Below are 15,893 nucleotides of genomic sequence, written 5' to 3' on the forward strand. Positions count from 1 at the left end.
CACTTATACATTGCTGGTGGGACTGCAAATTGGTGCAACCACTATGGAAAGCAGTATGGCAATTCCTCAGAAAACTGGGAATGGAACCACCAATTGACCCAGCAATCCCACTCCTCGGTTTATACCCAAAGGACTTAAAATCAGCATACTACAGTGATGCAGCCACATCAATGTTTATAGCAGCTCAATTCACAATAGCTGGACTATGAAACCAACCAACCCAGGTGTCCCTCAATAGATAAATGGATAAAGAAAACATGTTATATATACTGAATGGAATATTACTCAGCTTTATAGAAGAGTAAAATTATGGCATTTGCCAGTAAATGGTTAGAATTGGAGAATATCATACTAAGCGAAATAAGCCAATCTCACAAAACCAAAGGCTGAATATTTTCTCTAATATGCAGATTCTAATTTACAATAAGGTGGAGGGGCACTAGAGAAGAATAGTGTTACCTTAGATTAGGTAGAAAGAAGTGATGGGAGGGGAGGGAGGGAATGTGGGGATAGAAAAGATAGTAAAATGAAACAAACATTATTACTGTATGTATATATGTGACTACATGACTAATATGAATCTGCAACATGTACACTCAGAAAAATTATATCCCACTATGTATGATATATCAAATGCATAAATGCAATGTAAAACTAATTAAAACAAATAAAAAAATTTTAAAAAAGAATAGGAGACAGTTGCCAGTCAGCACCATTCAGGAATGTTTGATGGGCCACTTCTCTAATATAATCTGCCAAAAAGTCACTTCCATGGATCAAACTACTATCATTGGCCTCTCCTAGTGCCAAGGTTTTTGAGGTTTTTGCCATAAAGCAGGTGAAAAGTTCAATTGTCCCTGTCATGTGAGGCATCCAAGGAAACGATTGAACATATAGCTAACCAGGCAGCCATATTCCTAGGCCACTGTATGTGTAAGGTCCATGGCCCACTGTCTTAAAGTTCCATAAATCCTGTCCATCAGAGCACAGATATATATTTCCTTCTCCTCCAAGATATGAGGAGTTGGCATGGAGTAGTAGAAAGAGGCATTCAGGAGGAAATTCCCAATGTCTGAATTGGTTACTTATGTCCTCCAATTCAGAGAGGAATGTAAAACAAAAGCAGGTGTTATATCCAAGTTAGGCCTTTTATCATTTAGATTCATCTGTCCTTCCATCTGTCCATCCATCCATCCATCCATTTATCCATCATCAACAGTGTCCCATCTTCTGGGCATTGAGGGTAGGAAAATGACCACTGCCTACATTTGCTGTGCAGGAGTTCACTGTACACTTGTATTGTTTAAGTAAATGCCCTCATAAAAAATAACTTGTGATCCAGTTAGTTTACTTATTATTAAGATAAAACCACAAAACGAGAATGATATCATTTTATTGCATCATTTTACTGACTAGAACGCCAGACTTATAGTGGATACAAGTAGAAAAATAACCGAATTCTTACAAATAATACTTTGCTACTACAGTACTGAATAATTAGTGAAGGCTGCAATTATAATACAACTTTAAATAACATTCTCATAATGGATTTAACACAATCAACCAGGGGCTAAGTTTAAAGGTTTACAAACACAAATCCAGGACAATATGAAAACTCAAAAAGTTCATATTTCCACTACATGCTCCATTTAACCATAATTCCAGCAACACAAACATTTAAAAAACTCACAGCAACTCTTCATGAAACAATCATTTTTTTTTTAGAACAAGTCTAGGTAATACAGAAAGGTAAGTGAGTTGGATCAGTTTCCCAGACAAACTGGTTATGTCCCATCCCTGTCCTGTCCCACCCTTTCCACCCAGGGACTTTGCACTGAAGTACACTAATATCATTTAAAAATTATGGCAATATGTAAATCAATGGATGTGTAACGGATGTGATTCTGCAATCTGTATACGGGGTAAAAATGGGAGTTCATAACCCACTTGAATCAAAGTGTGAAATATGATATATCAAGAACTATGTAATGTTTTGAACAACCAACAATAAAAATTTAAAAAAAAATTATAAAAACAGAATCTAATAGCAAACTCCTTTGAAATGTTGTCTTGAAAATGCCCATGGGACAGATCTAGTCTAGGATCTGTCTCTTTTTAGAACTAAATAGTCTCCTTTGGTTTCACAGGCTTTTCTGCGAGCTAAAATTTACATCAGATAGGGAGTATAAGATTACTAAGATACTTTAAAAGAACAAATTAATTGTCATTTAATGTTACCACCATTTTTTACTAGTTTCTTCTTTGGGGTTTTAAGAAAAAGAACACCTACTCAAAGGTGAACTCTATAAAACCCTATTTGTTTCCAAAAATGCACACAAGAATCTTAGAATGATGCTTCATCAAGAAGAAGTGAAATGAAATGCCCCTTCCTATCTCCACAAAAGCTTTCAGATAGAAAAAATAATCTCTGATATTAAGAGCAGTTTTAATAAGATACAAAATACTGAAATACTAATTTTGCTTTCTTCTTCTCTCCAAAGAAGTGCTCAGGTCTTCTAGTCCCAAAGTCAAAGTTTATTTTAGAACTATGGATCAAAGTCTAATTTTGGGTTCACTATACAGACCTACTTCTTCAGGCAAAGTCAATGAGTTAAAGTGCACCTGAGCACTTTACCAGTGGGCAAAGTAGCTTAACGAAACATCTGAAGCCTTGTGTGAGGAAGGGGGCACCCTAAATATGACTGCTCTACAACTTTCACATCTGAATAGCTATTATCTTTCACAGACATTTTTGGGTAACAATCTTATTGCAAAGATGCTGCCCTCTCCTATGGGCCAACTTCCAAGAGTTACCTCTTCCAAAACTCAATAGTCACATCTTACTTTTTGATCTTTTTAACTACCATCATCCAGCTTGACTGCACCATCCAGTCAGCAATTCTGGCTCTAAATAACTTATCTGCTTCTGAAAATTACCTTTCCCTTAAAGGAGCAAGGTTTATCAGCATTTAAACTATGTTCCCAACGCTGATGATGATTCACAAAAAATATTCTCCCAATATTTGGGAGCCATGGTCTTACTATGGGAACAAGACAGCCCTCCAAAGGAAGTGTATGTCTGGCCGTGTTTGTCAAAAACCTACCCAGATCATCACCTTAACTTCCTACTGCCAAAGACACATACCAATATGCTTCTTGCCAAGCATAAGCCAGCCACTATTTTCTTAATGAGACCACAAGCACCCAAGATATATACACACACCAACCTGAAAGGACATCTTCAAAAGGATATTCAACACTTTTTTGCACTTTATGTCATTAGTTAGGATACTGTTTAATATTAAGCTTCTCTAAAAATAATTTATTTTTAAGTCCAATCTCTCTTGCCCTCATTGACATTTAAAGTACACTGCATGGTGAGATGCCTGCCAGGAAGGTGAGGCAGGGAGACCTAGTGGAAAGAACAACAGGGTGAGTCAGGCTGACTAGGACTTGAATTTGCCTCTACAGAATTGTCCTCTCTGAAGGTTTCTATATCCAGGAAATAAATGCTCTCATGGTCAACTAACAAGGATGCCGTGAAGCCAAGTACCCTGTATGGAGCCTGGTCATGGCAGGAACATGAAAGATGTTATTTATCCTCCTAAAGAAATAGTTCATGGAGCAAACAGGGAAAAAAATGGAAATAGGACTTTTAGGAGACTAAACAAAACCCAGAGTGGATACTGGGAAGCCAGGAAGTCAATCCCTCCTTAAGTCATGCTCTGTCATGTTCCAGGACACACAGGTTCCACCTAGCCTGACTTTTCCCTACAGAAGCATTTTGAGGGCAGTTAGTGTCACTTTTCCCTTCCTCCCATTTTCCCCTAGCTGTGGGGTTCCAATGCAGAACCATGACATTGTTGTGCACATGAATAGTGCATCCCAGGTGTGAGGGCTGATGCTAAGCTCTTGCTCCCTGATTGAGATCCCCCATGTCAGGAGTACACACACCCAGACCTGTTCTGTCCATGGGCTGCTAACACCATATCAGTTATTTTCTCTTGGCACAAGAGAGGTATTAATCTCAACAGGAGTAGACCCAGTCCCTAGCTTCCTCATCCAGGGTGTTGTTAGCACTGGACAACACGCATGCTCCTTTTCATGCTTTCTTAAACCTCAGGATGCTTTCTACATCCCATACCTCCTGGAAATTGTAGAGATGGTGTGAACTCAACCTTGTTTGGTGCTTTTTTTCACAGTTAACAACAACAACAACAACAACAACAACAAAACACCCTTAATCAATGAAATACTCAACACTTAACAAAAGCCATGAAGAGGCAAACAACTTTTGGAACTCAAAGGACACACTTTTCTGGACTTTGGGATTCTTCCCCCAAATGCTCTTCAAACACTTCATTTTGTGGGACTTAAGGCTTCTGACCCTGAGATAGGAGATGATTTGCCAGCTGTGACATCAGCTCAAGGCAGCAGAAATACATGTCAGGAAAGAGCTTCTATGGTGGCTCCTCCCATAGCTGTGGGGCCTAGGGAGGAACAGGGATGCTGCGTAAGAGGTGGAGCAAGTCCACCTCACAAGGGATCCAAGTCTGTTGGCTCAGGTGAGCTGAGTGCAGGAGCTCGGAGCTCTCCAGTTGGATAGGAGGCAGTGAGGCACAAAAGGCCATTTGGTTCCACAGAGATACAAGACCCAAAGTTTCAAGACGGTGATACTTTGAAATTTTAACTTAACATCCATTGATAACAGAATTATTTTTATATTTATAGGTGCAATTTAACCATTAAAATTCATTGCCCCTTTCAAGTGTTCCTGCTATAGCAGGTGATGGTGAGTTGCAGAGACCAAGGGACATAGGACTCCACACTTAGGGAGAGAACTGAATGTGCTTTGAAGAAATTAGAGAACCCTGAAGAAACAACCATGCCCAGGGCAGAATTGTCCCAACAGTTGTACCATTTCCAGAAATGCGTGCCATTTAACTCCCAGCTTCAGGGTGAGAACAATTCTTTTACCTCTGTCTTCCCATCACTTCATCCAAAATCAGGTGTTCCATAAGCAGATAAATGAATATAGTTCCACAGAGAGCAGTTAAAGACACTGAGTGCTGAACATGCCTCCTTTGCAGGACCCATATCACAGGCATGATAAATAAGACATGTAGAATCTCCTTCCCAAAAGCAAACTCTCAGATCACTAACCTGCCAGGATGTAGTTCTCCAATGCTGCTTTGAACTACAACTGTGTTTCCAGGGGACACTGCACAGTCACATAAAGAGGTACAAATGATTGGATTTGAGAAAATAAGTTAGTTCTTCAATGCATAAATAACTCTGAGTGGCTGAGGTTTATAGTGAGTTTGTGGATAAGGATATGGATATAAAGATGAGCAGGTTAGCACACTTATCTGAGGCTCCATCCTGGGTTCCTATTCTTCCCACAGGAATCCCCATGGCTTCCCAAAGCACTGGTGATCTAGGAAACCAACATGCCTATTCAGCTCCTTCCTCTAACCGCATTCTGCTGCAGGGACAGCACACTGCTTTTCCTTTACTGGTGAAATAACATCTAAGACCCTACCAGCATTCAACTCTCCATTTCCATCCCATCCTTTGTAGCCTCTGGTCTCCACAATGGTGGTCAGAGTCCCAGACCTCATGAAAAGTCCTCAGGGATGGAAAGTACCCCACTGCTTGTAGGGTAAACCCCCAATTCTGCCTGCTGGGCCTCATTAGGGGCCAGTGGATGTCTCCAACTAAAACCAAGTATAAATTGTTTTGCCCTGATGCAGACTTGCTTGAAAACGTGAGATTTAACTGCCAAAGTTGAGTGGACATCTTAAATAAATGTGCCACCTTGCCTTGAAATACAAATGGATGTTGTGTGTTGTGCCTCACAAATGTCAATTCCTGATTTTAGGAGATTGACTTAGAAACCATAGCATACAACAACATGGAAATCTTAAAATACTGTACATTCAACGTTAGCATCTTCAAACCTTAGTGGTATGTTTATCCCCAGCTATTGTTTAGCACATAGGCACGGAGCAGGAAAACATAGAGCTAGCATCTAGCTACAAATTAATCACCAAATTGTGGCCTATGGAAGTGTCTCAGGAAAGGAAACCTTCTTTCCTGAACCATCTTGAAACAAATCCAGGAAACCTCCCTGCCCAATTTACTAAAGTGCAAACTAAGGGAGAATTGGGTCCTCACAATGATACCTAGCTATGGTTAATGATTGCCCCTACTGCCAGTGCTATGTTGCAGTCACTCAGAAACTCTCTTGGTACTGGCCCATGTTCATGTTCACAGTAACAACAAAGGTGCTGAACAAGCAGTCTGCAGTTCCACATCCATCTGTCCCCTTCCATTGTGGTCATGCCCCTTGTGCCTGTCTCTTTTCTGCTTGCCACTTAAGTGTGGCTCTGATAAGTCCTGAGAGCAGCCAGAGTGTCCTCTGAGCCACAGAAATCCTGGGAAACTAGTTCAGAGTAATGGGCCCCTTTCTTTCCTGGACTCAGAAGTAGTCTCTTCTCCTGCTTTCATCACTAATGAAAGATGGGTTATATTGTCCAGGGAAAATGCAAGAATGCCGTGATCCAGGCAATCCAGTGTAGGCAGGGTACAGTCCATTTCGTTCAAGTTCAGGATTTCTTACACTTGTAGGCTGGTTGCAAAGAGAAAAGAAGAAAACTCAATTAGTGATTCTTGGGTTTAAATTTAAGTGCAAAAAAAGCATTCTACTTTTTCATAAACTTAAGGTGGAGGTAGCTATAAATAGCAGAGCAAGGTCTGACCTATAGGTAGGGACCATCACAGGTCTCTATGGAACATGGGATAAATTACATTTGCCCCTATTTAAAAAGGGGATTAAAAATATTAAGGACATCCAGTAAATTTATATCAATAAAGTAAAAGACCTGGGTTTATCCTGTATGAAGTGGGTATACTGATTCTTAATTTTTTAAAGTATCTTTCTCTGTGGAATATAAGCAGCTCAAGTCCTCCCTGGCATTTAGCAGAGGGCTACTGTCCCTGTCACTTCACAAAGGGCAACTGACACAAATTTTGCAAGGTCCTATGACCACCTCCAGGATGGAGTAAGGACCCCAAACCAGTAGGCCAACAGCAATTTTCAAGTGTCTCTGACCAAACACTAGTTTCATGGGTCATGAACTACCTACCTGATCTGCACAAAAGCTCCATGGGAATAACAGAGGCTACTTTGAGGAGACCCTCATTGAAGCACCACAGGTAAATGCTTTCTCAGCAGAAATAAAGCACTGGATACTGCACATTATAAACTCAAATCCTATAAGAGCCCAATGTGGGAATCACCCAGACCACCCCTGAGCCTACCAAGGAACAGCTCATCTACTCAGGTGACAGTTCCATGCTATAAAACCCAAGCTCTCTTTCTATACACTGTTCAGCCTACTGTTTTGAAGTGAAAATGAGGCTCATTTAAGTGCTTAACTAAATCTATTGAAAACAACTCTTCAGCTAATTCTATGGAAACATGCAGTGAAGTTGGGTCCTACCACATGGAGGTCTACTTGTTGCCAGTTGTCACATGATGCTGGGGCTCAGGAGTCCCTACAAAGGATGTGGGTTCATGCCTGGGTAAAATGCTTGTGTAGTTATGGCTACAGTTAAGAAAGGAAAAGGGCTTTCCTGCCAGAGGAAAAAGCAGAGCTCTATATAGAAAGCAATGGAAACATTGTAACTAGAGCTATGTTGGAGATATTTATCTTTCTTTTTATTTCCTTTTTATTTCTTCTTGTTCTTTCTCTGGGTTCAAAATTTTCAAAGAACCAGTTGAAACCAACAACTTCTTAGCATGAACAAACCTGCCCCTCCCATCCAAAGTCTGATCCTCCATGGTCAATTCCTATAGCAACCAGAGGGATTGTGGTTCCTGTAACAGGACTGTCTAGAGCCATTAAGTCTCCACAGGGCAAGGTTTCATGTTTATTGCTATACCTCAAACTAATGAGAAGTCACCTGACATGTTTACTTTTCAGTTCAGATAGCCCAGTTTGTATTTGCTTTATGGTTGACACAGTGTAACATGAAATGAACTGGCAGTATAGAGGAATAAGACCTGGGTTAAATTCAATGTGGGACAGGAGAAGCAGGAGCTCAAGGTATTGTCCTGTCTTCTCAAATTAAGTATCCAGGGATGGACAGAGCAAATTATTTAATACTTCCTGAGTTTTATAATCTTCTAAACCTCTGAAAAGTGCTTGTTGGGGATGATGTTGAAATGTTCTCTTCATGCCTTTTTCCAACCCCAGATTTTAAATACCTAATTACACAAAGCAAGCTAAATGTTGGCAGATAAGAAATAAAAATAAAAGGCTCAAGGGTTTACTATCATAAAATTTTTTCTCTAGCTTTTAGCTTTCATTCCTACAACTCAAAAGGAATTTCATGGGTTACTGCTTACAATCCCATAAAGTAATGTGCTACATGGAGTAGCCTTATCTCAACATCAAAATTAATAAGTATCATGCAAAAAGATCACAACTAAACTGAGTGTTAAAATATGCAAATAAGAGGCTCATTCTATCATTCTCTTGAACCTTTAACTAGCTATAATGCTTTTACTACAGCAAAACAGAATTTAACTTCTCAGAGGAGACTGGAGCCCTGAGGCTGCTCTTGGGCATGGGAATACACACCGAGTAATACACATCTGTCATCTGGAGGAGGTTTTTGGTGCTTCCATTCTCATGCATTTCAATAGCTTCTCGGCCCCATTCTTGTGAGCGAGGGTTCTTAGGGTACTCAGCATATGGGGACATTTGGAAATCCCCACTTTTGAAGATAAGTTTGCTTATATCATTTTTATTCTTTCTGTGGGATGAAAATATTTGGAAAGTTCCATGACTAAGTTCTGTAAAGAAATTATATATGTAAAAACACCAATTATTTTCCAACAAAAATTAGACTGTGGGATACCATTGTGTTTCTGTGTAGCTACCCACTGAGGAATGTTATTATGGTTATTATTTTTAGTGTTTGCCCAGAGTAAGTAAAAGTGCAATTAGGTACCAAAAAAGATGCAGAAAGTTTTCTATACCAAAGGACTAGATTAGCAGGGGCAGAGAGGACAAAGACAGCTACACTGGAGCTGTTTACTCCCCTGGGGGACAGAGGTCACTGTATCTTGGGGGTTTCCAGGGAAACAAGGATCAAAAGTTTACAGAATGGTGGAGTCAGAAGGAAGTTCAATGTCTCTCAACTGGCCTATGCGCCAGAATTTACATGGAAGTGTCTAGGTCTCACCCAGCTTTACTGAACCAGGAACCGTAGGGAAAGGGCAACTCTGGCTTATTGAGGAGACCTGACTTGTCTTTTGGGTTACCTTTTGCTACTAGAAAAGCTGGGACTGGAATTCAGTCTGGTCTCTCACCTCTCCAGCCAGTGCTCTTTCTACTACATGAAGCTACTTCACAAATTACGTTAAAAAAAAAAAAAAAGGATGGTTTGTTTGTATAAAAAAAAATAGTCCATAGTTTCTTCCACACCCTGATTTCAGGGGGTCAGAGGAACCCCATAGTGATGTTTCACTAAATAAAAATTATTGGAATATGAATTCTTCACTTAGCTAATGGACCTAGGACCAGAAAATTTTAAATTATATTTCCCTTGGGTAAGATAATCTGAAGTTTCTTCCTTCTCACTCATCTGTAAGTAAATTTTCTGGGGGAAGTTACAAAATAACTCAGGGTCATAAAACCAAATGTCCAGTATGTGGTTTAGGTATTGGTCTTTTATGCAAGTTCAGATCTGCTACTGCTCTTGTAGGTGTGGTATCTGGTCTTAAACAATGACTGACTTATTCGTAATTATCTTCCCTCCTCAGCAATGAATGTCACAGTCTCTGTTCCAAAATGGCTACACCACATGGTATTGAACACATCACAAATATGAGGAATACATTGCTTTGAGCTCTCAGATTTTGACCCTCTAGGTAACTGCTTCTAGTTTCATGTCCAGGAGTTTATTTCCACTTATATGGATTATCATTTTTTGCGGGGAGAAGTACCAGGAATTGAACTCAGGGGCACTCAACCACTGAGCCACATCAACCAGCCCTAGTTTATATTTTATTTAGAGACAGGGTCTCACTGAGTTGCTTAATGCCTTGCTTTTGCTGAGGCTGGCTTTGAACTTGCAATCCTCCTGCCTCAGCCTCCCGAGTCTCTGGGATTACAGGTGTGTGCCACCATCCCCCCTCATATGTATCATCTTTGATGGCATTTTTGTAAAAGATAGGCAAAGACCTGCATTCCTGAATGGGCAGTTATGTAAATTGTTCTCCATGTTCTTACTAGAAATAAAGAATATCTTAAAATGACTTCAATATTGATGGTAGAAAAGACTGCCCTTTTGGTAGGTTCTCTCCATCTGTTATATATAGATAATTGTTGCCATTTATTAGGATATAAATCAAAGGTCATAATTTTCCTTTATCTCAACCGATAGGGGGATCAATGCCATCCTTCCTCAACAGAAACCAAATCCCATTGGCTTCCAGGAAGCCTACAGATAAATTTACTGCTCAACTCACACTGCAGTTACAACTTCTCCATTGCTAAAATATTTCAGGTAACTGCTTTGGTTCTTCTTTCTTTTTTTCTCTGTCTATATATGCATAGCTTTACTGAGCTATAATTCACATACCATATGATTCATTTAACAGTTTTTAGCATATTCAGAATCATGCAACCATCATCATAATAATTTAGGACAGTTTCATCACTATAAAAAGAAACCTCATACTCCTGAGCAATTACTCCCCAATTCTCTCTCTCTCATTGCCCCATTACCACTCCTAGCCCTAGCCCTCGGCAACCACTAATCTATTCTCTACTAGATTTTCCTATTTTAGACCACTCACATAAATGGAATGACATACTAGGTGAACTGTTGCAACTGGCTTATTTTACTTAGCATAATATCTTCAAGGTTCATCCACGTATCAGTATGTCATTCATTTTTAATAGCTGAATAATATTCTACTCTGTGGCTACATCACATTTCGTTTATCCATTTGTTAGTGGATAGACATTGGGGATGGTTTCATCTTTTGGCTATTATGAATAATGTTGCTATGAACATCCTTTGTACAAGTTTTTGTGTGGCTACAGAGTTTCATTTTTTCTTGGGTATAATACCTAAGGCTAGAAGTGCTATAATTAGTTTTACATTTTACATTCCCACCACATGTAAGAGTTCTAATTTTTCCACATCCTCATCAATACTCATTATTTTAAACAGTCATTCTACTGGGTGAAAAGTGGTATCTCATGGTGGGTTTTGTTTGTTTCTTTTTTTGTACTAGGGATTGAACCCAGGGGCACTCAACCACTGAGCCACATCCCCAGTCGTTTTTATATTTTATTTAGAGACAGGGTCTTGCTAAGTTGCTTAGGGCCTCACTGTTGCTGAGGCAGGCTTTGAACTTGTGATTCTCATGACTCAGCCAAACCACTGGGATTACAGGTGTGTGCCACCACACTCAGCTGGATTTTCTTTTTTAATAAAAAATGAAATAAATAAAGTACCATTTATTCCCTTTCTTTTCCCTAGGCACCAACTACTATGACTTTCCCCTTTTCCTTCTTTTTAATGGTTCAGTTACACACTATGATTTAAACCACCTCAAGTGTTCTTTTTTTTTAGCCTTTTATTTAAAATTTTTTTTTAGTTTTATTGATTTTATTTTTTAAAAATACACAATAGTGGAATGCATTATAATTCTTATTACACATATAGAGTACAATTTTTCATATCTTTGTATATAGAGTATGTTCATGCCAATTCATGCCTTTATACATGTACTTTTTTTTGCATTACAATTATTATTACACATATATACCACAATTTTTCATATCTCTGTTTATATATAAAGTATGTTGACACCCAATTCAAGTCTTCATAAATGTACTTTGGATAATGATGTCCATCACATTCCACCGCCCTTGCTAATCCCCTGCCCCCTCCCATTCCCTTCTACCCTCAAGTATTCTTTAAAAGAGTAAAACCTGATCCTTGCAAAGAATCTGACCCTTCCACACAAGCAAAGAAACAGATTAGAATTTGAACTCTCATCACTTACCTGCAGCAGGTAACAATCAGTGCAATGCCTAGGATAAGCAGAAGCCCACCTCCTGCTGCTGCAATCACCACAGTGATAAGCTGATAGGCTACATATGTCAAACAAACAAACAAGGGGATTGGTAGGAGGTATAGTGAATACTGAAGAACAGTCTCCCCTCCCACAGCCACCAACCTTCCTCCGCTGGAGACCTTCTAATTCTTGGTCTCTGGCAAGAGATCCTTAATGGCTATCCCTTCCTTTTCTCTGTATTACAAGAGATTCCCCTTTTAGCCATTCCTAGAATGGTAGGTCTTAAATTGTACCTGCAGACCAGCCCCTTATGACATTTTCAGTAATTCATGGCCAAAAGTGAAAAATAAAAGTCAGTGAGTTTTTCACACACTTGTTTCATTTCAATAACTGTTCTATAATATTTTATATTTCTAATTTTTTTCTCAAGATTGTGTCTTTCACCATGTATAAAATATGCCTTGGGAAATGGTATTGTTTTTAAAGTTATGGAGAATCTTAGTTGTTTACTACTTTTGATATTAATTGGTGTTTAATTTTTTTGAGAGTAGACATAAAAATGCATGAGTCAGTTTTAGGATCTTACTTGATAAAATAAAAAGAGGCAAGTTAAACTCTCAAATTTATCAAAAACATTATTGGGCAGTTAAGTCTGGGGTTTGGGAATCAGTGCATAAACCACACTAGGAAGTAAGTAGATGCCTCAATAACTACACATTGAATTTAATTACCAGAAATTAACAGTGATATAAGCAAGCACATATCATATGTAGTAAATACTACTAAAAGTTTTCATTAATCGGGTTTTATACCTGTATATTTCTGGTGAAATTATTTTTAATAAATTATATTAAATATTCAGGTTGATTTTTTGTTGTAGAAATAGAATTCAAATTGTGTTCTCAGGTTGTAAGACCCAGGATGAAGGCCAACAACCATATTTTCTGCATGGAATTAAGATTGGCATCATGCTTTCTAGGCATTCAGGTAAAGTCAAAGGGTTAGACATGGGACTAATGCTCTAGTCCCCTTTCTGGCTAAGTCTCCTTCTCCCTAAGCACTGGTTGAAAATAAAGGCAGTAGAGAGCAAACAGTGTAAAAGACATTAGGCAACCTTTCCCAATCCTTTTATTTAAATAAATAGCACAGAAACCGGATTTTTATGGAAAACTCTCATGACTGAGTTACATAGGGAATAGCCAAACATAGAATAAGCTCATTCTCTCCTCACCTCCTGACATGTATTCAGAAGTTTCTCTTTTAACAGAAATGAAGATAAAGGACAAATCTCTTGAATGTATCTACTCTTCTTCATTTCCACCAAGAATGCCCTAAGCTAACATCATCTATTGTTTAAACAATGGCAACTGCTTCCCAACTCAGCTTCTTGCTCCCAGTCTTATCTGCTCATTATAAAAAGCAAGTCTAATCATGCCATTTCTCTGCTTTAAAAAACTTCTGTGGCTCCCTCCATTCCTAGATAGAGACCAAATTCTAGTTCCTGCTTATTCCTCCTCACCAAATTAAGTTTTCTTACTTCCAGCAAAACAAGCAAGCATCAATTTTAGAAGTGCCTTTGCAGGTGGTTGCAGGTTGTAGCAGGTTCTTCTTTGAAACAACCAATTTTTTTTAAAAAAAGAGACATGGACTATGTAGACCAGTGCTTCTCAAACTATGAACCAGTTTTTGTTCATTTGCTTGTGTTTTGGGATATATTTTAAAAACACAGAACAAAAATAAAGGTTCAAAATTCACTTTCTTTTCTTTTCCCACAGGCACAATAATCATGAATTTCCTTTATGTCCCTTTTTTAAAAAAAAAAATATTTTTAGTTGTAGATGGACACAACACCTTTATTTTGTTTATTTAGTTTTATGTGGTGCTGGGGATTGAACCCAGAGCCTCACCCATGTTAGGAAAGTGCTCTACCATTGAGCTACAACCCTAGCCCTCTTTTTTGTCCTTTTTAAAGGAGTTGACTGTGGACTGATACCTTTGTAAAATACAATAAAACTATTGGATGCCACAACCATATCAAATTAATATAAACACTTCTAAATACTTTTGTTCAATTTTTATGTTATCTGTTCCCATTACAGTCTGCACTTAGAGTAGCACTGGTATAGACTATGCTTTTCAAACTTTCATGTCCATCTGAATCACCCAGAAGCCTTGTGAAATAGATTTCTGGTGCCTACCCTAAGAGGTTTGATTCAGTAGGTCTGTGCAAGGGCTCATAAGCTGTATTTCTTAGGGAGTTCCAAGGAATGGTGATGCTGCTGACTTGCAGACCAGACTGGGTTGCACTGGTATACAATAGAGAGGAGAGGAAACAACACTGGGTTGAAAGCCAGCAAATCTCCTTGCACAAGAGCATAGAGAAAGAGCCTAGGAGATAATGCATCAAAATGCCCAGGGAAGTCAGTACTGTTAATATCTATGGCTTAACTTTTATTTTCTTATTTTTGTTTCTCTGTATTTCCCAAATTTTATTTAGATTTTACACACACACACACACACACACACACTTCTCCAAATACAAAAATTGTGTTAAGTATACATATTGCAAAAAGGGCATATTTCATGTTTTTTTTGGGAAGCTATGTTACTGGAAACTTATGTGTATGAACAGTATCACCCACTTCATCTTTTTTTGATCCTTCCTAACCTGATCTTTTGAGCTTATGCACTGACTTTAAATTTATTATGATACAGAATAACATGGGGTTTGAATCAAGGCCAAGCGTAATATTTACCAGCTTTGCAAGTGTTCTGAATATTTATTGAGGTGGGAAAGAAGTAGTGAATGTCATTGTAGGCTTGTCTGGCCTATTCCTTCTTATCTGAAAAGATTCTCCAGAATGAAGAATTTGGAATTCTCAGTCCTACTTCTTCAGAGCCATTTGTTGACATTTTAGTGTTTCACCCGCAGTGGCTCTATTTTTCCCTTCACCTTCACAGCTTCACGTTGTTTTAGTCATTGTTAGCACTTTTCATCAAACTAACACACTCTGGGCCTCTACCTTTCCTGTAAGTTCTACTTGTCTTTACATATGTGCTTATTTAGAAGGAACCTACTAGTCTGTCTGCTTAGGCAAACTCCTGAGAACCGTTTACCCTCCTCCATCTGCAGTGATGGGAAACATATTTGTACATGTATCAACATCTCCTGGTCATAGCTGATTAGGAATAAACACATGATTCAAACTGGATCAATTAGTTCTTTCCCAGAAAAAAAGAGAGTCTTCTCTTTCAAAATGACTGAGCAGTGACACACACTCAAGAACCATTCGGCAATATGACTTTCCATCACATTGTCTGGGAAGGAGAGAAAGCCGGACACACACATAGCAAACATCAGAGGGGAGATATGAAGATGGAATCACATTAGCTTGTGCTCTGAATAGAAGGCCCTGACTTCCACTGCTAGAGTCCTCACAGTTCCATGATTCCTGCCACTCTTAATGCTAGAATCCAGAATCCTTCCAATAAACTCTCTATTTAAACTAAAACTAGCTAGGCTTATTTACTCCAGAAGAACTTCAGCCAACTAATACACCATCCTTTTAAACTTTTTAGGTAGTCATATTAATTTTACTTTAAAATTAAATTGGTTCGTTGTGTTTTCCCCTTACCAAGTTCATTAGGGATGCATGGTTAGATTTTTGCCTTTTAAATCTTTCCTTCCTTCTTCCATCTCTATTTGCAGTATTCTCCTTCCCTCCTTTTTTTCTTTTTTTGCACCTTTTGAAATTTGCCTTCTTCAAGTCTACAGGCTGCATGTGAA

The 15,893-nt window shown here is 38.7% G+C and overlaps 1 protein-coding gene across 2 annotated transcripts in view; it reads right to left on the reverse strand.

Annotated features, from left to right (window-relative positions):
* Window positions 1-1,377: 1,377 nt before the first annotated feature.
* Window positions 1,378-15,893, reverse strand: part of Heg1 (heart development protein with EGF like domains 1) — a 75,253-nt gene continuing 60,737 nt past the window's right edge. For both annotated transcript variants that reach the window (XM_046457816.1, XM_046457815.1), the window contains 3 exons: window positions 12,095-12,182; window positions 8,649-8,823; window positions 1,378-6,631 (listed from right to left, as the gene is read on the reverse strand). In XM_046457816.1, the coding sequence (XP_046313772.1) occupies window positions 6,482-6,631; window positions 8,649-8,823; window positions 12,095-12,182 (413 nt within the window). In that variant the 3' untranslated portion in view covers window positions 1,378-6,481. The remainder of the gene's footprint in view (window positions 6,632-8,648; window positions 8,824-12,094; window positions 12,183-15,893) is intronic.

Source organism: Marmota monax, unplaced genomic scaffold, assembly GCF_021218885.2.
Source record: "Marmota monax isolate L192 unplaced genomic scaffold, Marmota_monax_Labrador192_F-V1.1 WCK01_AAM20220418_F8-fsc00052, whole genome shotgun sequence".
Classification (NCBI taxonomy): Eukaryota; Metazoa; Chordata; class Mammalia; order Rodentia; family Sciuridae; genus Marmota; species Marmota monax.